This window comes from Manduca sexta, chromosome 7, assembly GCF_014839805.1.
Source record: "Manduca sexta isolate Smith_Timp_Sample1 chromosome 7, JHU_Msex_v1.0, whole genome shotgun sequence".
Taxonomy (NCBI): domain Eukaryota; kingdom Metazoa; phylum Arthropoda; class Insecta; order Lepidoptera; family Sphingidae; genus Manduca; species Manduca sexta.
Window position 1 is genome coordinate 6240799 of NC_051121.1, and position 23404 is coordinate 6264202.

Genomic DNA, 23404 nt, shown 5'->3' on the forward strand with positions numbered 1-23404 from the left:
CAATGAAATAGGTTGTATTGCTTGCGGGTATAGTTGACACCGAATTTAATTGATATTTTATAATCAACTCTTGCAGACACAACTTCTCCGACTGAATGCCTTCCAGCATAAAATATTATTATCCCAATAAAATATATCGTAATTAAGCCCGCCATTGCAATTGTAATAGCTCAAAAAAAAGGACTAGAGCTTGTTTTCAATCCCATTGGCATACTGATGGGAGTAGTGAAATCTGTATATTGTCGGCTAGAAGGGCTAGAAAGGATCGGCTTCAATTGATAAAATGCCTGATTTAAATCTAAGTGAGAGATACATTGCCCCTGATAGAGAGTCAAATATGTCAGCGATGACACAATCATTTAATTTTCTAAAGTCAATTACGAGACGCCACTTTTCATTGCAATCCGTCTCTGACTTCTTAGGTACGAGAAGAATGGGACTCGACCACTCACTCACTGCAGGCCGGTTCAATGATTCCATCCTTTAGCATTATTATTACTTGGTTTTGTATTTAGTTTCTTTGACAATAAGGCAAACGGTATTGCTTAGTATAAACTGGCTCACAATTAGTTTTAGTTTGGTAAAGGCTATAACATGCAGCAACTCCCAGGATTGTGCAGATTATAATTGTAATAATATTGATCACGGAGAGCTGGGTTTATGTCACCGGCATTGACAGCCGCCTGATCGCATGTTGCGCTGATTACGATACGCCCAGCGTCAATTCTATATACCAAGACAGTTCGTATTAATATTTTTAACTCTACCTTATTAGGTCCATTGGTGAAATAATACGCTAACGGCCGCTTAATTATTTTTTTCTGCCTGTTTAATGAAAAAGCAACGGATTGTATAATGGACTGTATTTTCATATAGGGGGAAGTCCCCTAGTGGCGGACACCTAAGGTTATTTATAAATAAAACAAAAAATATTTTAGGAATGTTTATTAAATTATGACTTATATTAGATAACAAAGTTAGAAATCAAATTAAATTAACAAAAATGCAACCTCTGCTAAAAAATAATTAATACTATCAATCAAACTTTGGTAACAAAAATTATAATTTTAAAAAGTGGCACCTAGTACCGGACGAATATTTGTGCCATACCCCTAACACCGGACATTTCAAAATAACCTGCATCGATCACATATGTAGCCATCTCCACACTCTGGAATGTCTGCACATGCTTCATGTACCCACCCACGACAGGATGAGCACTGGATCCAGTCTTCGTCAGTGTCTTCTAAGCAAACTACGCAAATTGTTATGTTTGTGTTAGATGTTTCAGTTAATGGTTCTACTGCATTTCCTTTCTTTCCTGTGGCTTTCACGTTTTTCGCTTCTTTTTCTTTGTCTACGCTCTTTCCTTTGGTTTTAATTCCTTTGGTTTGCTTTCCTTTACCTCCCATTGCTACTTCAAACTTAGATTTTATTTCCTTCTTTTTATCTTTCATGTTCTTTTCATTTTCTTTTTCTTCTGCCACTTTTTTGTATGGCGATGAAGTTAAAATTTCACTTCGTTCACTCTTTCTTTTTCGAGATGCTGTTCGTTTTTTTGCTTTGTCAGGCAAAGGTGATAAGTTATGGATTATCTGAACAAGATCGGGAGCAGAACTTGTCGACGGTTTGGGACTTGTGGTTATAGGATCACTATTAGATTGTTCAGATTCTTTCATTTGCTCTTTTGTGATTAAGTTTGATACCACGACAGCTTGTTCGTTGTTTAGTGCATTCGATGCAGTTTCTGTTTGTTCTGGTGGTATATTGGTCATATCTGCAGGCAAATAATCTAAGTCAGAAAATAAATGCCTGTCAAATGGATGGATTCCAGTGCATTTGAATCCAGATACTGCAATATCCAATCGAGCTACTTTAATAAATGCCTCTTTTACCAAACCAGCAATGTCGTAATCCGTTATCCGACATCCAGCATTTATTCTCATCCACAAGTCGCATTGTTGGTTGTATGCGTCTTTAAATGGTTTCATAAATGTCCTGTCCAGAGGCTGAAGCTTGTGCGTAGTGTGTGGTGGTGAACTCATCAAGTGAATATGATTTTCTCTGCAAAAATTGATAACCGCCAATGTCTTGTGGCTGCAATGGCCATCCAGTAGAAGCAACACAGGGTTCTCTTTGGTTGGTTGCGTGTGTTTGACGAATATTCTTAGATATTGCAAAAAAAAAGGCTGGGCCACACCGATGCTCTCATCTGGAGCATTCATCATTAGCCTTTCATTCATTCTTTGCCTAGGAAATACGAAAAATGGGGGTATGAAGTGACCGTTAGCACTCATACAGAACAAAACTGTGATATTTTTGCCTCTCTCAGCAGAAGTGAGCTTACCTACTTGACGGATGGCTTTCGGAGCAAGAACTTTTTGATGTTTGTGCACGCAACTGACACCAGTTTCATCACAGTTATAAATTCTTGAGGGTGTGAATTTGTACTGTTTCATCAGCTTTTCAAGGTTGTCGTAGAATAGATCCACTTGTGATTTGTTAAATTCTACGGCGCGCATCATGCTTGACGATTCCGGTGCTCTCAACGAAATGTCAGAATGCCTTTTCATGAAGTCGTAATAAAAATGTTTACCAGCACTGCCTTTTTCTTTATTAAATCGATGAGGAATCTTCATGACTTCAGCTAAGTCGTATGCTAATTTTAGAAACTCCTTTTTCATGAGCGGCATCCATCTATTCGATAAATCTTTAATGTGGTCCACCAAGACTTGTTCATACTCTGCTGAGAAGGTGTTAGTGAACCTACCTAACTTTGGTTTCATTGTTACTTCTTCTCCTCGATTTAGGGCCTTTATTTTATCATGTATAGTGCTTTTAGGAATATTGTATCGCATTGCAGCTTGTCTTACACTCAGTTCTTTTGACATAACCTTATCAATAGCAGTTTGTAAGCTCTGTGGCTCCCAGGATCCTTTCTTTTTCTTCTCTTCCATTTTAATTATCTTCTTTCTTCTATACTCTAAAACAAAATTAAATAATTAGAATAAAATACGTCATTTCTTACAAGAAATATCCATATGTTTACTGTCCGGCACTAAGGGACGACTTAGTGTCCGGTGCTAAGGGACACACATTTTCGTTCATTAGGTGGTACCTACTAAAATTGTTTAAAAGATCTAATAATATTCTACCATTTTACGGATAACAATCGAGTACTGCTTTTATCTTTGAATACCACTCAAATGTAAATGCATAAATATACTAGAATTACTTACATTGATATTTAGGTGACGCCGTGATTTCGCGCCTAAAACAGCAAACGGTTACTCCAGCCGCGGCCGTGTGCGTCACTGGCGAGGCGCGGCGCGTGATCCTGTGCCCCCCGCGCCCCTTTCACTTGTATTTTGAATCGAACTGCTTTATACTCGCTTGAATAGTACGAGTGTCCGGCGCTAGGTGCCGTCCGGCGTTACGGGACTTCGCCCTATATAGTTAACAATTAAATAATTTTGCATGGCAGCCATGATGCGTCGCAGTCCCGGGGAAAAAAAGAAAAAAAAGGGGCGAGCGTCACCAGCGTTCGGTGTTGCAAACAACTAAGTTTTGCCACTTATATTTATGTCGAATAATTGTATCGAACAATGCCTTTTATCATAAAAACCAAAGCATGGTTATGAGACCATTTTTTATTTGAAGCAAACTCTTATTTCATCTTTGTATGGATCATATAACACATGGGGAGTTATTGACATTTCGTCAAACAGAACAGTGCAAAAACGATCTTTGTTCTCTATTTCCAGCAGTGTCATTTTCAACCTTTTATAAATTGTAGGATTGATTTCTGGAGTTATCTTAATTTGGCTTAAAGTACGTTTCATCGTTCTTGATGGTAGATAGATGGTAAAATTTTGCACAGAAGTATGTAATACTTGGGACTTTTTTTTTAATAAAGACAATGACAAAATTTATTCCTCTAGTGAAAATCGTCTTCCCTTCGTTTTCTTTTTCGTCTGTAGCTTTATGCATGTGCATGAGAACAAACAACTGTGCTGGTTTTCTCATGTTTTTATTTATTATTTGAAAAGCTACATTATCAGACAATTTTCCAGCACTATGTAATCGCTTCTTAAATAATTCACGTCTTTTACGCAGGTGACATACTTTACTCCGTAACATTTTTATATTTTTTTGGAATAAACTTGTTTATATTCCAATTTGAGTATTGTATACCGCGTGTCTTCTACAAGTAGGCCTCGACTTATAAGGCTAAACACTTTTAAGAACATATATATCCATCTGAACCAAAAGACAAACCTTTGGCACTGGGTAAAAAATAATTATTGTGTTTACTTATAGATACATTTTAAAAGCAATGTGATAATTAATACTTGCTGGGTGCAAATGTCGGAGTGAACTATTACAAGAGTTCATGACTGTTTTTATCACATATACACAAACAAGTAGGGGAAGTTCGGGAGTCATGAACCACTTTTTATATAAAGTATCATATTTTCTTATAACCCTTTTACGCTCATAAGGAGTGGACAGTGGAAAAATAAAATTAATACTGGTTAGGGGTATATAATGTTGAGATAATAAACACATATATTTCTTCTAATTAGCCCTTTATTATTTGTTAATACAAAATATAACTTGACGAAAAAAAACGTTTTACATGTTAGAAGCCGATCATAGAGGAAGAAGGAGGACATAGACCATAGACACATATTAAACCTTTTTTTTTATAGTGATGTCCTTAGTGTGATTTAGTGATGTGCTTAATATTGTAACATATAATAAAAGTAAAAACATATGTACATATAAATATATATCTATACATATATATATAGTTTTCTCCACTAGGCATTGTTAGATCCAGCGTTAGGTATGATCAGTTTTAAATTGATCCGCTTGAATTTGTTGATCCATGCTTAATTTGTTGATCCAATACCATATGTACGTGAGTTAGTGGCACCGTTTGGATCAACAATTACTCGTCAATATACTTTTTTAAATAGCTAAAATTTATACAAATCCACTCCGTACTTATTTGATCCAATTCAAATGGGCCAATCACAGAGCACAGCATCATTCATTGGTTGGAATCATGACTTTAAATATGTTGGTTTTTGCTATAACCCGGAAGGTCGTGGGTTAGAAATTAGAATCCGCGCGACGGCACATACTTAGTGTGTTTGGTCGCAGTCAGGTTAAGGCATTATGGGCTGAAAACCTAAGATGTTTTTATTACATAGATACGTTGTCCGAGCTCAATACTGGCAAGACGAAAGTAAGGTAATTGCCTGACTTAACAGCCAATGAGCGTGCGGCACTAAAGTTGTTACGTAACTGTCGATGTATATATATCCTTTTCTAACGAATGTATGCTGCATCTTTTTATTCCTTCTTCGAGCCAATTTGTAATTATATGTACAGGCACGTGAACATAGCAAATAGTGAGCCGTTTTATGTGCCATTTTGTTAGTGTATGACGCGTCTATTTGTAAAACGTCATTGCTGAAAACCCGATTGCCTGACAAGTGAAATAATCCATGCGTCGGAAGGGCATGTAAAAAGCAGAAAAGTGACTTAATCTAAATACAAGTATTTGAAAAACATATATTTATTTATTTATTTTATTCGGTCTACCAACGGCTTTTACATATACAATATTACATGCTATTACATTTCTTATTATAAATAAATCTTAACTAAAAATAACAAGCCAACTTATAGGTAAACACAGCATGCGATAAAATAATGTTGTTACTTAAAACTAAATGACAAGAATATACAAGATACAAAATACGTATTTTGTATCTAGTATTGAAATATAACTTCCAAAGTTTCTTTTATTGTACAATGTATATACGGACTTACTTTAACTGCACCTGATTACAGTTTTTAGGCTAGGCTAGGTTAGGATGAAAAAAATAGGTCAAGCAAAATTAAGTACGTACTTTAATCAACGAAACAAAACTTCAGAAACGCCGCAAAATGTCACATGTATAGCAGTGATTCCGATATAAGATGAGCCTGCTTACAAGAAGAAACTGAAATTTTCTAAACTAACGTTTTGAAGAGGAAATATTTGTTAATTTGTAGCGCATAGACTCCATAACTAATCGACTGATTTCAAAAATTCTTTCACACATAGAAAACTACATTATCTGGTTGTGACATAGGCTATATTTTATCTCGTAGTTATATGTGACGCGCGTGAAAGCTAGTAATAAAATAAAATAATATCATGTTTACTAACATAATACCTATAACGGGGGTTAGTTTTTAAGTAGGCATAGATGGCCAAATTCTTATTTATAAGGAATATCGAATAATGCTCATTGGAGTCTCGAGCTCGATATTTATAAAAAAAATGGGATTTGGCCGTCTACGCTCACTTGAAAGCTCACTCGGAAATCTGTATATAACGTAAGCAGAGGGTTGAAGACTCAGAGCTGCATTTTAGTTCATAAAGACTGCCATTATTTAATCTTAAGTAAATATGCTTAATATTAACCCAATAACAAATAGTCAGGTATCAAAAACAATTATCTTATAAAATAGTAATAGTTAGGCACTCTTTGACAATTTGTAAGAAACTCACAAAACTTGAACTTAAACATTCATAAATTAGTTAATTGTTAAATAGCTTTTCATATTAAGTAAAACTATCAATCATTAAAATATAAAATGTACTTTTGGTGATTGAGGTAAGAGACTTAGTCACAAAAAAGAACTAAAAATATTATAATTAATCAATAACAAATTTGACATTAATCGTAAAGATAGTGTTCATATACGGCATATCCGCACGTCTTCCACCAAAAAAAAATCACAAAATAGGAGTTTTTTTGCTAAGTTACGATTAATTGTAAAATGATCATATGGTAAATTTATAACCATAGAATGACAACCAAAACAAAATTGAAGTCCAGCAAAATGAGTCTCAGGCCATGGCCATGCCAACTTATATTGAACACCCAGAAAAAATCTCCCTTGTTTAAGAACTTATCCACGTCCATAAAAACTACCATTGTTGTAGCTCGTTGTAATTTGTCAATTCAAAATTATTTAGCAACAAATTCTTTTACTGCAGTTATTCTTCAAAAAGATCTGAAATTATAAAACATATACAATAGAGTATCTATGAGTTAAGTATTAATAAATTAACTTTTTAATAATGAGACATCTCTGACTGCCTCCGTAGTCTAATAGCTACAACTTCGTAACCTTAACCCCGAGGTCGCAGGTTCGAATCCGCGCGGCGGCATATACTTAGTGTGTTTATTCGAAATTTCAGAGAACCACAGCAAGCACAGAAATTAAAGGTCGTGTGGTGGACCCTTAAGAAGAAAGGTGTTTCTGGGAAGTATATACCTAGGGCTGATTTGAAGATAGGGATGAATGGAAAAAAAGGACATACTGCGCCGACTCAAAATAAATTGGGACAGGGCAATTCCGCACAGGTATCTTAGTGCGATAAGATGCCCCGGGGCCACCCCGTATGCACCGAAGGTCACCGCGATTTTTGGTTAGTATGCTGGAGTAGGGCGCAGACAGGGTTAGGGACTCGGTCCAATGCACGCTCAGGCAATGCTATACTCCCGAGTGTCGACATTGGTATATAATATAGTTTTCGCGTTATTCCCGCCCACTTTTTATAGCCTACGTCGTCCGATATCCAAAATATTGTAAATTTTTATCTAAATCGAGAAAAAATGCACCCTACGAGTAGGTACTAAACCTATATTGGTACATATTACCTACTTAGCAAAAAATAAATTAAATAAAAATCACTCACTTTTCGTTCAATCCTGCCAGTTTTGAATTTTTCGATAATTCAGACATTGATTGTGCATATCCCAATTTAAATACACTGAATATTACTATTTTATATAATTTTAACACAGTTGATTGCTAGATACATAAAAATAGTAATTTCAGTTCTTGTCACCACGGTCTCGTATTTGACAATAAGCTGAGTAAGGAATTGTTTGTATACAAGTTTAACAACAGTGTAAATCAAAATATTGACATCCCTATCTTTCTAAACAAATATTTCCATAATACTTTCTCATCTATGTCGCGTGAAATTACGACCGTTGTTGATCCGTTGCTGAATTACCTAAAATGTTTATTTCTACTTACGTTTGAACTCGTAGTTCGCCGCCGCACCTCGACTTGCGATAATATTTGGATAACTAACTACCTACCTCACAGTACAGCATGTTGAGCTTCAAGTCGATCAATTTAGCGAATTTTGCGTTATGTGGTAACAAACATAAAAAGTACTTAATAAAAACAAAATCTACTAGTGACAAAAGCATCCACATTAGATATACCGTTGCACACCGTTTAAACTAATTTAGAGCATCGCTTCTTCCCAATGTATTATAAAACTATTTGATAGCTATCTTCTTCTCGTGGGTAAGCAATTGAAAATTGAATCGATTTTGAGTAAGTGTTATGTATTCAATCAATATTTATCATGGTAATTGTTCTTTTGCCGGTAGCAAGAATCGTTTTTAGACAATATAAAACGTTAATCCAGGTTAGGAGGCCTGATAGAACAAAATATTTTTGTACTTAGGTACCTTTTTTATTTTTATATTAAATTACCTAAGATATTTGAAGGAACTATAGGAATTTTCTTCTAAATTCTCGGGATAATTAAAATCATTAAAGTGGAAACTAATCATACATACATATTACATCATACTTCTACATTCTAAATTTAAGTCTCATTTATGAAAAAAAGAACTTCAGAGATCTTATCAAGTCTAACATTAATCAGCCTTGTTATAACTAGGTTTGTATTTATTTAGTAGTATATTATTACTTTACAACCATTTTAAATAACGTTTACAATTTCTATTTACTAAAAAACTAAACAATTACTTAAAACAAAATTATTAAACTTTATATATCTAATGTATTAAGTATTAATAACCTTTGGCTTTAAAAGTACCTATATTTTTACATTGCACTTTATGTATCTGAGAAATGAAATATAAACTAAAAAAACAAAACAACGAATACTTAACTATTTGTAATAAACCTTTTTCAAAAACAAAATTATAATTATTTTTATTTTAAACTAAAGTTTCTAATACTTGTTATGTTAACATTTGGTTTCAATTGCAAGTTATTTATTTATATATAAAAATAATGATAAAATAAAATAAAATACTTTATTTATCACGTAGGCGAACAAAGTTGCACTTATGATACGTCAAAACAAAGAATAAGAATAATTATTATTTCTAAACAACTATTAAAATCACTTATATAACTATGGAGATTTTAAATTAGGGATAAAGTTTATACAAAAGACTAGGTACAAACCGAAGTAAGCAGCTCGGGCTGGCAAGTAGGTGGAAATAGAAGGGTAACGCGTCGCGATCCTCACCGGTGAAGACATGAGCCCTAGCCTAGCTAACCTACCAGCCTTTCACTAGCTACCTAAGTGATGACTACCCGAAGAAGAAAGGCAGAAAGAAACTCCGGGCTTTCTTTTTGTCATCAATTGTTCAGTACTTCTTTTGTATTTTTTCCAGGTCTTTCTTGTACATAGTCACAATAGTTATATAAGCTAATGCACGCACATCACCGTTAACATGGGATAAGATGAAATCCAATCGACTAAACCTGGAGCGGCATAAAATAAAATTAGCGATAGCAAATAAAAGAGAACATAGATTCATACTTAAATAACGGCGTGCAGCGTGCATTCGCCTACATTTACAATCATAGTTTTCAATCATGAGAAAAGAAAAAAAAATAGTGATATTGAACAGGCAAACACAACATGATCGGGTGGTCGTCTTTCAAAAATTACATTTCATTAAGATATGATATGATTATGTCAAATTAGAACTATAGAAATGTCATTATTATAAAAAAATAGCATGTGAGACATGTAACAAAGACATTTTAGGCAGTTAATTAATTACTAATGTGTGCTAACATGGTGGGTCATTGTGTGCAGGACAAACTTTCCAAACCGTCTTATCATTAAGGTAATCAGATACAGTATAGTATCCTTTACACATTAATTCACGCTTAACATAACACTTGAATTTTTGTTTGGTCAAATTGGTAACTTCGAAGGGAAGTTTATTATAGAACTTAATGCTATTAACTAAGAAAGATTTATTGGTTTTACAGAGCCTATGATTAGGGACAACCAATTTATTTTTATTTCTGGTATTTAGACTATGCAAGTCACTGTTTTTAATAAAAGTACTAAGGTTTTTACGTACGTACATTATATTCTGAAAAATATATTCGGCCGGCAAAGTCAGTATATTCACCTCCTTAAACATTTGCCTAAGGGAATCATGAGAGCGAAGGTTGTAAATAGCTCTAATCGCTCGTTTCTGCAAGATAAAAATGGTCTGCAGATCTGCAGCAGAGCCCCACAGAAGAATACAATAGGACATAATGCTGTGGAAGTATGCAAAATACACTAGCCTTGCCGTAGCCACGTCAGTTAATTGTCTAATCTTCCTAATAGCAAACACGGCAGAGCTCAGTTTACTAGATTTTTTTTGAATATGGGGGCCCCATTGCAATTTACTATCGATTGAAACCCCGAGGAAGACCGTTGAGGGAACTAATTCTAATTTATCCCCATCTAAATCAATATTTAGTTCCTTTTTTTATTCAGTAACGAAAATCTGACACATTTCGTTTTTGCGGCATTTAAAAGTAAATTATTAGAAGAGAACCAGTCAGAAATCAAACTAAGTACTTTATGTGGCTCACCGAGATTCTCATCCCTTCTATTTAACTTAAAAATAATCGAAGTGTCGTCAGCGAACAATACTACATCTGCCATATTATCAACCATGTAAGGCAGGTCATTTATGTAAACTAAGAATAGGAATGGACCCAATATGGAACATAAGTAAGTAAGAATGGATATATAAGTAAGTAAGAAGGTACACAAAATATAGTTTTTCTATTAACATGTTGACTATTTAGTTATTAAAGTTGTTATATTTGTTTATTCTTAGTAATTAAATTGAAGCAATGGAATGTTAAATTTTAGAAATATAAGTTTGGAGGCTCTTTCTCCGTGCAGCCTGTTTCGGTGAGGTGTGTAAAGTAGTCCAGCTCCACTAAAAACTCTTTCACTGGGGACACTTGTGGGCGGAGTTACCAAATATTCTCTGGCTACTGGAGAAAGAATGCCATATTTGTTGCTATTTACTTTCCACCAAAGAAGTGGGTCTTCTTCATTTTCAATACGTTTATCCAAAACATATTAATTAATATTTTTTTTTATTAATACTTCTAATGGATTTGGAATATCATTATCTAGTTCTTCCTCGCTTTCACTTGAGTCCATCATCATTTTCATAGTTTCTTTTAACGTCACAGATTTTTCTGAAAGGCTGGTGCTGGAGCCCAAGTTTTCATTATCCTGATTCCTTATTTTAGGACGCTTTGGCTTGGAACATGACGGCAAACTTAAGTCCTCATCTCCAAGTGAATCTAAAATATTTTTTATGACTTGATGTTTTGTTGAAAGATTTTTGAAGAATTTTGTTTTGTATCTAGGATCAATAAACGTTGCTGTAGCAAATAATATGTCGTTTTCTAAGTGAGAAAATCTGTGTCTCATTTCTTGTTTTAAAACAAGTATAGTGTTCCTAATGCACTCGTCAGATGCATCATATTCATCAATCACCTTTTCCAGAGTGGCTAATAATGGAATCACAGATGATAAGGAAACATTGGCTGCACTTAGTTCTCGAGTTATTTCTTCAAAAGGTTGAAGCAATGTAATCAATTTTTCCACAAGTATCCACGGACGTGTTCTTCTGTTTGAATCAAGAATTGGACTGAAATTATCGGAATGAAGTGTTTTTGGCTAAATTGTTATCAACTTCCTGAACTGGTAATAGTGAACAAGGCCGATCAATCTGTTCATTAACTGACGACGGACTAGGCATTGGTACCTAGTAATAAATTTACGGGACGAGGTTTATCTAACTCTTCCAGAATTTGCTGAAGGCGAATTGTACTAAAATTTGGGAATTCGTCGTCAGATTCTAAATTATCTTTCCGATTAATCAGGGTCGTCAGGTAAGCTAAACATGTCTTGAAGGGCCACCTCTACTTCAATTTAACAAAAATTTTGTAAGAATATATTTACAATAAAAAAAAAATCAATAATAAGTTTAACATTTCGTTTCGACCGGATTCTTATGAGCATTGACGAACCCGGTCAACTTTAGAACACTGTAACAGCGTTTTAAATGAATAAAATTAAAATAGATTATAGGGGAAAATTTTCCTTAAAAGATCATCTACAAGATTGGTCTGAGGTTTTTTTTTTTAAAATGTATAAAAAAAAATGTTATAGAGCAAAAAAGAAAAATTTTATAAGTTTTCTCACTTTTTTGCTTATAACTTCTTTATTTTTTTATTTAGGGTAAAAAATTATATAATCATGATTGCAAGCAAAACAATTTGCTACAAATTATGACTTAACAATTTTTTTGTAAAACGTATAGTTTCCGAGATATCGCGAAAAAAGTATTTTCACCCCTTTTTCCAAGATGGCAGCCGGGCGACAAGGGTGGCGACCGCACAAACTTGAGGTTAAGCTTCTAATGAACCCCCACACATGTCCCAAAAATAAAATTACGTCCGCTAAAAAATGTAAACCTCATGTAACATTTCAATGGGCTAAAAGTACACTTTTATAAGTTCTCTGAGCTCCCACGAAAGAAAGATTTATGTCAACTGTCAAACCTTTCATTGTCAAACTGTCTATTGACAATCATAGAAGTTGCCTGAATGAAAAAATACGACTGGTGGACGAAATTTCGGTGAAAAAAAAATAAAAATGGTGGGGATAAATGAGTGTTGATGTCGCACCTGCGCATCTTTGATTCGTAGAAAAATTAATAAGACACTTGGTAAGGTTCTCATTTTTCTTTATTATATGAATTACAAAAACTAATTGAAATGTATAAGTGGCCGACGACAAAAGCAGCAGACGCCGAAAAACAGGAAGTGAAGTCGATAGTCTAAAAACTAATTCTAATTTTCTAATTATTATTTATGCTAGGATTCTCTGCAAAATCATTATCACTAGAACTGTCAGCATACGAAACATCCTCGTCTTCACACTCGGTTTCCCTATCATCATTCATATTTTTGTGTTTTTTGCCTTTTCTAATTCTCTTTTTTCTGGGCTTTTTGTTTTGAATCTTGTTTAGTCTTCAATATATCCTTTCCTTTAGCTTTTCCAAGAACATTATTTTTTAAGCATCTTTTTTTTGGATTTTGTTTGGTTTTTGTTCTTTTCTTTCCTTTAGTGTCTTTTTCGACTTTCTTACTTGTTTTATTAGTATAATTTTCATTTTAAGTGACACTATTCTCATATATTTTTTTCAATAAGCCTACTTTACGAGTTAGACTGGTGTCCTCAAACGCTTGAGATGAATTACCCCATATTTCCTTTCCAGTTTTTGTCTCTTGTATGTGAACATAAGGCATAGGATCAATTAATAAAATTAATTTAGCCTTAGCTTTGTTTTTTTTGTCGCGTCTGTACATGATGGGTTATGATTATATTTAAATAAAATTGAGTAAGATTTCTTTAATTCACATTTATTAATTCGTACGTTAAACGAACTATACATAGTCCATTGAAAAGTTACATTTGGGGTTGCGTTTTTTAGAGGACGCAATTTTATTTTTTTGAAGTGTAGGGGGGGTCAGTCTAAAGCTAAAACCAAGTTTGTGGGGTCGCCAACCTTGTCCCACGGCCGCCATCTTGAAAATAGGGGTTGAAATGGTTTTACGATGTATCTCTTAAACTATTTATCTGACAAAAAATGTATAAACACTTTTATTGCAAATTAAATTCTCTACAACTTTGGTCTAGTAAATTTTGTCGTAGAACTATAAATAAAAAGTTATAAGCGAAAATGTTAAGAAATTCAATGTTAAGCAATGTCCATTGCAACGTCATCAGAACGTGTGTTTATAAGGTTCATAATACTCTTTTTGTACTCATTAATACCCAAATACCCAAGGGACAATTAGGGAACAAAAGAACATCTGCCTGCTATTATTATTATTATTTCTTACCTCTCTTACTGTAAGAATAGCTGATAATATTGTGTTGAAGTTGTCCTAAGTAAGTTTTTCATTAGCATTTTGACTTTTAAAAGTCAAAATGCTAATAAAAAAAAAGTAGTTTTCACTAAAGTTAAAATCGTGTCTAAAATCATTCGAAATCGTCAGCAGAATTAAAAACAGAATAAAATACATTCGCACGTACAGAAATATGTAGCACAACTAAAAGATATAAGTTGAACGACAACTTCAACACAATATTATCAGCTATTCTTACAATAAGAGAGGTTAGAAATAATAATAATAATAGCAGGCAGATGTTCTTTTGTTCCCTAATTGTCCCTTGGGTATTTGGGTATTAATGAGTACAAAAAAGTGTTATGAACCTAATAAACACACGTTCTGATGACGTTGCAATGGACATTGCTTAACATTGAATTTCTTTAGATTTTCGCTTATAACTTTTTTCCCTACACTTCAAAAAAATAAAATTGCGTCCTCTAAAAAACGCAAGGTAAGGCCTAAAAAATGTAACATTTCAATGGACTAACAATATATTTTAACACAAGGCAAAACAATAATGCCACACGGCAGAATTCAAAAGAAACAAAAAACGTTTACAAGGACACCTTTAAATACACAATATATATTAAATACTTTTATAAAGACATTATATAAAGCTTTAAATTTATCTTTATTCAACAATACAATCTCCAACGACGCATTCCTACAAATCTTCAAGTTGCAAAAACGCTTTTGTCGCAAAACTCAACGTAGTGTTGTTATCTCTTCCAGTTAGCTTTTCAATATTAATCGAAGAAAATTGAAAAAAAAAATTACTTCCCGCACATTCTGTAAAATGTTTTCCTGAATTATTTCTGCTCGAACACCTATCAACTCATTTTGTACAGTCCTGTTGATGTACGTGGCGTTAGATTTTGAAAATTCTGAATTTTGCTGCAATGCAGTATCGCCAGAATCTATAAGGGATTTTAAAAGTCACGCCGTCATACGTGAAATATTAACCATCGTCATGGCATTCAAAAATCATGCTTTTTTTTCAGAAATATCTATCCACTCGAGTTAGGCTGTGGGTGACGGCATTAGGCTTTTTAAAAAGTATACAAGCAGATGTTCACAGCCTGAGGAGCTGAACCAGACTGAAGACTTTATTTAGTTTCTTATATTTATCTCAATCTATTACAAAGGTTTCACTTATAACTAAATACAAAGGGACATTATACTGTCTTAATGTTTTCCTGTTATTAAGGAAGACGAGTCTAATAGGTTATCGTTTAACGTTATCTCCTGGTGTACAATAACTGTTATGGCGATGTAACTCCTCCCTCCTTAAGAATGAAGCGTCCCGAAGGCTGCAAGGGCAGCTGAACAGGATCTTCTGTTGGCTGCCGGACTGAGGGTAGCGCTGAATTAGGCTTCCTGTAGAACTTATGGATAGCTCCTCCTGAGACTGCTTTTATTAAAATTATATATAGACATATAAATGGCCAGCTAGGGGTGGTTGGAATATTTTTCGTTTCTATTTCCTTTGTTTCCAAATTGTCTATTTGTTTTAAGGCATCCTTTAAATTATCTAATTCTATGTTTTGTAACTTAATTTTCGTGGGCATAGTTTGTGGGGCTTGATGTGCACGGGGTAGGGGAATTGTTTCCCTTACATTGATGTATTTTTGATGTGTTGTTAGGATTCTTTCCTTTACTTGTACGTTACAGTTATTGTCTATTGTTATTAGGAAAACTCCTTTATTTCGTTGATATTGAATGTCGTTACCACACGTTGTTTTTATAACTTCTTCCTGTTTTAGGGCGACAATCCAGGTGTTATCTTTTATTTGCTGTATTATATTGTCTTCATATGTTGCTGTTGCATAGGTGCAGTTATGTGGTTCTAGGTGTTGTAGTAATTGTGCTATACAGTCATTTGATTGTCTAAGGTCCTGCCATTGTAGGTGTCTGCATATAACTTCATCTTTTGTTATTGTGTTGCAGGGCTCGGGGCGGTACGCAAACTCGTTATTTCCCAAGATCATAATAGGATTTTTGGGTATTAGGAAGATATTGTGGTTAGTAGGGATTGAGTAAAGATATAATAGGTTATAAAGTTGTTTTGCAACTAGGGGTATCTCTAGTATGAAATTTAAGGTGCCATTGGTACTGTATGCTTTGACTGTTATTGCCGTTTCCCAAAGGTGTATATTTCTGATGTTAGGGTCAAATGCTACATTAACGTCTATTGTGTTTTGAATAAAGTTAAGTTCTTCTATAAGGTATGAAGGGTCTATTAACTAGGGTGCAATTTACCGACGTGTGAAACCGTAACTGCATTTTCTAATGTTTCTAATCTATCGTAAAGCTATTGAAACGACCTTTCTATTTCTTCAAATATGATCATAGTTAATATTTTTATCTCTAATTCAGTGTTCTGTTCTGTATACCTGTTTATAGAAGTATATATTTCTTTTTGATTTTCTTTAATGTGCCTTAGATTTCTTTCTTATTCCTGCATGAAATTTTTCATTATAGCCAAGCCAAGCTGTTTTATTTGCTTCCCTGCGTTATTGTTGAGCGAGCTATTTTAATTGCGTCATCCTGATCTAGGTTGCCTGTGATTGATTTTATAACCGAGCCTAGTCCGTTAATTAAGCCTCTTTTCTGTCTGTAGCTAGATTTGAAACCAATGATTTCTAATCCTAAAAATTGAAGTTTACTTTCTATATTATTTATCATGTATTCTATTTGGTTTTTAATAGTATACGTGTTATTTAGATCATTATGTTTTAACTTAAAGGTATAATAATTACTGCATATATCTATGTAAATATATCTTAAGCTAGATGTGTTGTAGATTATCGCTAACTGATATGTGTCTATCTGGTATTGTGCTTTCGCTTCAGTTAGAATTAATATTCCGTTGTGATTATTTATTGCCTGTAAAACTGCGGTGCTTGCGGCAAACCGGAGCATTGTGATGAGGGCGATGGTGTTCCTGAAACATTTTCAGGGCGCCTTAGTAAGCGAAAGTGGACTCTTATAGTTTTGGCATTTACATGCTTTCCCACTATTTCTGTTCTTTGTTCTGGGTGTATGCGAACAATTGTGTAGGGGCCTAGATATTTAGGTTCTAATTTATTGCTGCGTGTTGTTTTTCCTACTTGTTTATAAACTTTGTCGCCTACTTTGAACGGTGCCGTTTCCGTGTTTTCATTCACTTTACTAATTACCTGTCGTTTGTTGTCAGTAAGTTTTTTTATTTATTATGTCCTGCACATTTTTCAGTATTTGTTTGTGTTTCAGAACGTACTCTCGGTAAAATTCCTTTGGACAGTGAAGTTCTAAGGGGTTTATGCCTTAGATAAAGTATTAGGTAGATATGGCAAGAGCGTACACCCGAAAGGGACAGATAGAATGTACATCCTACACAATGTACTTTGTTGGGTTACTAACTACCATAATTTTTACCCAATTCTTGCTAATTCAGTTGCGACTTTTGACGAAAGTCTAATTTTAAAGCTACAAAAAATTTTAAAAACAAATCATAAATAGTTAAATAATTTCATAAGAGCGTTATGCATATTTTTTAGTCGTGGTGGTAGAGAATGAAGTTTCACAGTATATCATTATAATTTATAAGATTTTTACTTCTTTTAGTATTTATGACAAAAGCCAATTTAGAAGTGTGAAATTTTATTATAGTTACGTCTATATAAAAACGGAAAATATATAAATAATTGAAGCATTTTTTTTTTCTATAACTGCAAAAGTTTTGCACCCGCGACTAGGACTTTTCGGGAAGGAGCTCCATCAATCAGGGAAAATGGATCAAAATATGATCTGTGGTTCACGATATATTCACAAACAAACCAATATTTCATATATTAGTTATTGGCCCTTAAACAAAATTAATTTTGTGTACAAGTTTCTTATACTATTTTTTTTATCTACATAAGATTTGGTTGAATAAGGTAGCCTGACATTCAAGTATTTTTTGCATACACTTTTAATTAACATTGGATAGTGGTTAATAAAAACACTTGGAAAGTCATGAGGAACTTCCGCAAACAATCTTTTACCACTACATTTTTTTATGCATTCCTGAAGTAGATTATGCATCACGTCTTTCGTATAAATATTTTTGTTTTTTCTATATACCTCCTCAGCTACAGTGCATAAATAAATAAGGTCACGTGACGGATATCGTAAGCCGCCTTTATCTTTTTTAAATTGGAGGCTATTCACAATTTTTCAGTATTATACAGAGACTCAAGGCACTGCTCGCACTTTATTTGATTTTCCAAGAATATATGCATTAATACATAAAATATGGTTAAATATAAATATACATTATAAAACCAGCAATATATACAATAACCTTTTCATCAAATTCGGTCAGCCTAGTCGGATCTGCCAAATAGTCATAATCTGGAGGTAATACAACATTTTCAGTGTCTAAATTTTTTTGTATGTTGTCGAAATCTGCGGAGGTTAATTTGCTGCGACTAGTCGTTTTATTAATTGCCAGTTCGGGTTCGTTACATGTTAATATACGTATATCTGTAAGTGGAATACAATTCCCGGTGGTCGAATGTTTGAGTTCTCCATGTATAAGCATTCTTTTGTAAGCAGACTTAAATTGAGCAGCGGTTGGATTATTATTAAAGCCACCTTTTGCTCGAATGGCACTAAAGAATATCTCCAGGTGGTTCTGGCTAAGTTATATGAACTCAAAAATTCTGTACGGTTAGTTTTAATTAATTTATCATACAGAAATAAAATGGCTTTAATATTTAATAAAAAAAAACCTATGAAACCGGTTTTTCTATTGGATACTAAAATATTGGTATTTCCAATTTTAATTGATTTAATATAATCAAACATTTCGTCCAATTTTTTTTTTATATTGTCGTAATTCTTCGTCATTAGTGGTTTTTTATAATCATAAGCCTTTAAATTACACGTATTCAATATATCGAACAATATATTAAACTTTATAATAAAATTTGCCGTAGCATCGCAATTACCGAATTGTTCTATATATAATTCTTTGGAACAAAACTCCAAAGCATTCGCAACAGACTCGCTAAATAATCGTGCTGCTAACCGAACTTTCATAATTTGTTTTTTATAGTTTACGTGAGAACCTCGTATTTTATTCGCTAGATGAAAACCTTCTTTTTCCTGTAACTCCACTAATAATTCTATATAATTCCAACAAATAGAGTCACCATTTCCATGAGTTAAAATTAATTTATCGTCTAGGGTGTTTCTTATTAATTTTAACATGTGTGAAGGATCAGGAAATATAACTAACTCTTTGTCTTTATGAAAGAAAACTGGATTAATAAAATTTGTTTCTATGTTGCAGCCTAATATTTTTGCCATAGAAAAATTTGCTGCACATCCATCAAATGTTACAGAAAAGATATCAACCCCACATTCGGTTACTACATCTGAGCACGACTTGACTAACGAAGCCTTTTGCTCCGCAGTAACTCCGTCTACGAGGAAGTACCCCACAGGTAGCTTCCAACTGCCATTGATGCAAGTGAGCATAAAAACTAATGCTTCTTTAGCTATAGGTTGATCATCACTGTTTAATTCACATGTGACTAGGGTTGCCAACTTTTTTTCCAAAAAAAAAACGTATACAATCGTTTGAAGAGGAAAAAAATAAAGTATTTGAAAGAAAAAAAAGTATTTTTCAAGTTTTATGTTTTATTTGTCTTAAAAACGTATTTTTGTGTGCTTTTAGCACTTGTTAACAATCTTTTGTTATTTTTAAATGTTTCAAAGCTTGTTTGACAATCATCATTTAAATTTAAATAAATAAACAATTCGTTTTTGATCAAATTTATTGACGCTCTATTTCTCTCTTCTCGCCACTTGAGATTCATTACTGAAAAAACTCTTTCAGTGAAAGCTGAAGTGGCGGGAATAGAGAGTAAATAAGAAATATTTTTTTTTATATTTGGTAAGCTATCAGAATCATTTTTAAGAATATATTGCCATTTGTCAACTGTACTTTTCTCTGAAAATTCTTTATCATTATTTGTAATTTTTCTTTGAATTTCTTTAAGTGTGATTGTCTCAGAATATAAATTGTCCATTGTAATATTTAATCTGTCTTGTAATTTGGCTTTTATAATTACCATTTCAAAATGTTCAAATTTAATCTCATTTTTCAAAGACATGTTAGGAAGTATTGAAAGCCAATTATCTTCACTAAAATCAAACCATTTTGTCAAATAACTTATGCTCATATCAATAAAAGTAAAAATTACTGATAACTGTATTGAATGTTTCGTGTGATGACTTTTCAATTTTTTGCAATCTCATTTTTGTTTCATAACCAAAATACTTATCAGTTTTTCTTTGTTCTAATTCGTTTCTTAAATTACACATAATATTATAAACATCCAATATAGTTACCTCATTTCCTTCCAAACGTTTTATTATTTTATTAAAAATATTCAGCATGTGGCTTATAAAGTGTAGATAAATTTCAACAACTTCCCCTTCTTGATCTGAAGCTAAGAAGCTTTAATAATTCTTGTATAATTCTTGAACAATCATCACTTAAACTTATAAAATAATTACATATTGGTTCCCAATTAAGCAAAAGGGTGTCAATGGCTGGAAGTAAAGATAACCAGCGAGTGCCAATATGACGTTTAATTTCGTGAAATTCTCCATCAACCATAGAAACGAATTTTTTTAATTCATCTCTTCTACAAGCAGATACAGAAAAATGACTATATATTTTTAAAACAATATTTTCTATGTCACAAATCAAGTAGCCCATAGCATGTTTCACAGTATTATGCACAATGTGTGCATGACAATTGCCTTTATTAGATGTGGCACTTCTTTTTTAATATTTGTGAACAAAGAATGATGTATGCCAAAATTGGCATTGCAATTGTCTGCACTTAGTCCTGATACTTGATTGAATGACAGGTTGTAAGAGTCCATAGACTTCTTAATGGCTTCTAACATGCCATCCGCAGATTCATTTGAATTTTCGTAAAAATCTAACAGTTTATTTTGGATCCCTTCATTTATTGAAAAATATTGCACTACAAGTGGAAATAATTTAATATTCTTTTTATTTGATGCATCTGTTTGGAGACAGAAAAACACATTATCATTTAAGTCATTTATGACATTTTCCACAGAATATGGACCTAATACTTCTGTTACTAAAGCTTCCATTTTAGTTCTTGCCAAGCGTATTTTATTGGCTATTTTGGAATCAACATATAAAGTTTTGTTTAATTTATTCATGCAGTCCATACTATTATAAGATAAATTATGTTTCACAGTGTGAAAAGTTAATGCTAATTCCGCTGCTGTAATATTGTTATCATCACTAGATCCTGGACAATTAGTATTTGGTGTAAGGACATTTTGTAATGCACCAGATGTTCTCTTCATTTCAGCTTTCATCATATGCTTTTGAGTTTTTTGATGTTGCTTAATCTATAGAAAGAAAGAAAACAGAAACTACCACCAGACATACTAAACCATCACCATTTCAAAAATAATACTGAATCATAAATAATGAATAATAAATTATGCTTCAATTGAATAATATAGTGGAAAAAATTTAGAATAATATCAGAAAAAAATAATTTTATCCAAACACACTTAAGTAAATTATAGGAGAATATAAACATTTTATTTTAATTCAGACAATTAGAATGAAAAATATCATCTTTTAATATTTAAAAATAAATACCCAATTAAATAAAATAGCTTCCCATACCCATGCTTAAAATTGTAAGCAAGAAAATTTATTGATTATTCATACACTTTGGATTAAAATAAATAAAGCAAAATTGTTAATGCAACCTAAATTTCAAATATGCAAAACAATTAAGTAATTATATAACAAACCAAACCATCACCTAACAAACTGGCCACTCATTTGTTTACAAGTGAATAGTTGAATTTTAATGTCAAATTATAGATTTTATGTAGGTAATAACTTTTTAATGTATAAAAAAGAGTAATGAATTAGTTTAGGTAGGTTAAAAATGTAAGTAACTGTACGAAAGAAAAAGAAATATGACATACTTATTAACAAAACATACCTGTCCAATGCCAGCTGAACCGATTGTAAAATTCACGCCGCAGATATTACATCTTGCGTTATTTTTATTTTGACGATCACTTGTTTTTTCCCATTCAGGTTTATACTTTTGTAAGACTTTGGTCATTTTAGCTTTTTTAGGAGTCACTGGTGTTTCATTCTCAGACTCACTCGTCATTATAAGCAATTGTTTTCTTTAATAATAGTGAATTAAACAAACAAAAACAACATCGAAGAAAACAACGTACAATTTTCAAATTTTTCAACAACATCGATAATTCGATATACACATATATGTACGTCACATCTGTCACTGTCACATTCACACACATCCGACATGACATCTAGCATTTCGTATCAGTAATTAAAAATCGTTTTCATAATCTGTTTAGTGCCGTTAAATATTAGGTACCCAACTTATTCATGATTTTGCGCATTCACAGTAAAGGTTGAAAATAAAGTATTTTCACATACTTTATTGGTATGCAAAAGTATAAAGTATAATTACCAAAAATAAAGTAAGATACGTTATTATAAAGTATGGTTGGCAACCCTACATGTGACGGATTACTTTTGCATAATAATTTCAATGCTTCTAACGATTCAGTAGAAAAACCTGGCTCACCGTCTATAGCTTCATACCAACGCGCTGGCGTTCGGACATGAGGAAGACAGGTTTTAAAAGTTTTCCTAACAAATTCATAAGCGCGCGAACTGATAAAATGTAAGTTTAATGCGAATTTTCGCACTTCTGGTGAATATTTTAAATAATAAAATTAGTACAACTATCCTATAATATTATTTAATATATGCAGTGGTTTAATCTCAACATAGATTATGCTAGTATGAATATTTAATACATAATATAGTCAACTAGCGATACATTTATTATGGCTTGCTTAATAATTGTGTCCTTGTCTGTACCTACACAAATTGTCACGTTGTTACTGCAGAATGGTCTAGTTCTTTCGTGATTACTGTATACTGTATCCACACATCTCTACTTTATACTGAATATTTATGAACAATGGTTACAATGAAAAGTACTTGTAACTACTTGAACAATAAAGACATCATCATTATTATAGTACACAATACGAATATGTTAAGATTATATATTCCTCAACAGTGGTAATTTTAAGTCGTGAATGTTGGTAACTCAACAGGGCGTATTAACCGGACAAATTGAAAGTTTACTTCAAAGTGGCCACTTAATCCCAGTGACAT

General features: G+C 32.9%; 1 protein-coding gene and 1 non-coding gene across 3 annotated transcripts; both read right to left on the bottom strand.

Moving 5' to 3' along the window:
- Nucleotides 1-693: 693 nt before the first annotated feature.
- On the bottom strand, nt 694-6520 carry LOC115454741. 2 transcript variants are annotated; one of them, XM_037447596.1, is made up of 3 exons: nt 5490-6520; nt 3240-5197; nt 694-2983 (listed from the first exon to the last, which is right to left on the bottom strand). In XM_037447596.1, the coding sequence occupies exon 3, from the start codon at nt 2955-2957 to the stop codon at nt 1128-1130; it is 1830 nt and encodes a 609-aa protein (XP_037303493.1). In that variant the 5' UTR covers nt 2958-2983; nt 3240-5197; nt 5490-6520; the 3' UTR covers nt 694-1127. The 2 variants fall into 2 exon arrangements, with proteins under 2 accessions (XP_037303493.1, XP_037303492.1); XM_037447595.1 differs by having other exon boundaries at nt 3240-5641.
- Nucleotides 6521-14571: 8051 nt separating this feature from the next.
- Nucleotides 14572-22355, bottom strand: LOC115441408. Its single transcript, XR_005111962.1, has 2 exons — nt 22349-22355; nt 14572-16581 (listed from the first exon to the last, which is right to left on the bottom strand). It is a non-coding gene; the product is annotated as an uncharacterized LOC115441408 (transcript).
- Nucleotides 22356-23404: the final 1049 nt, after the last annotated feature.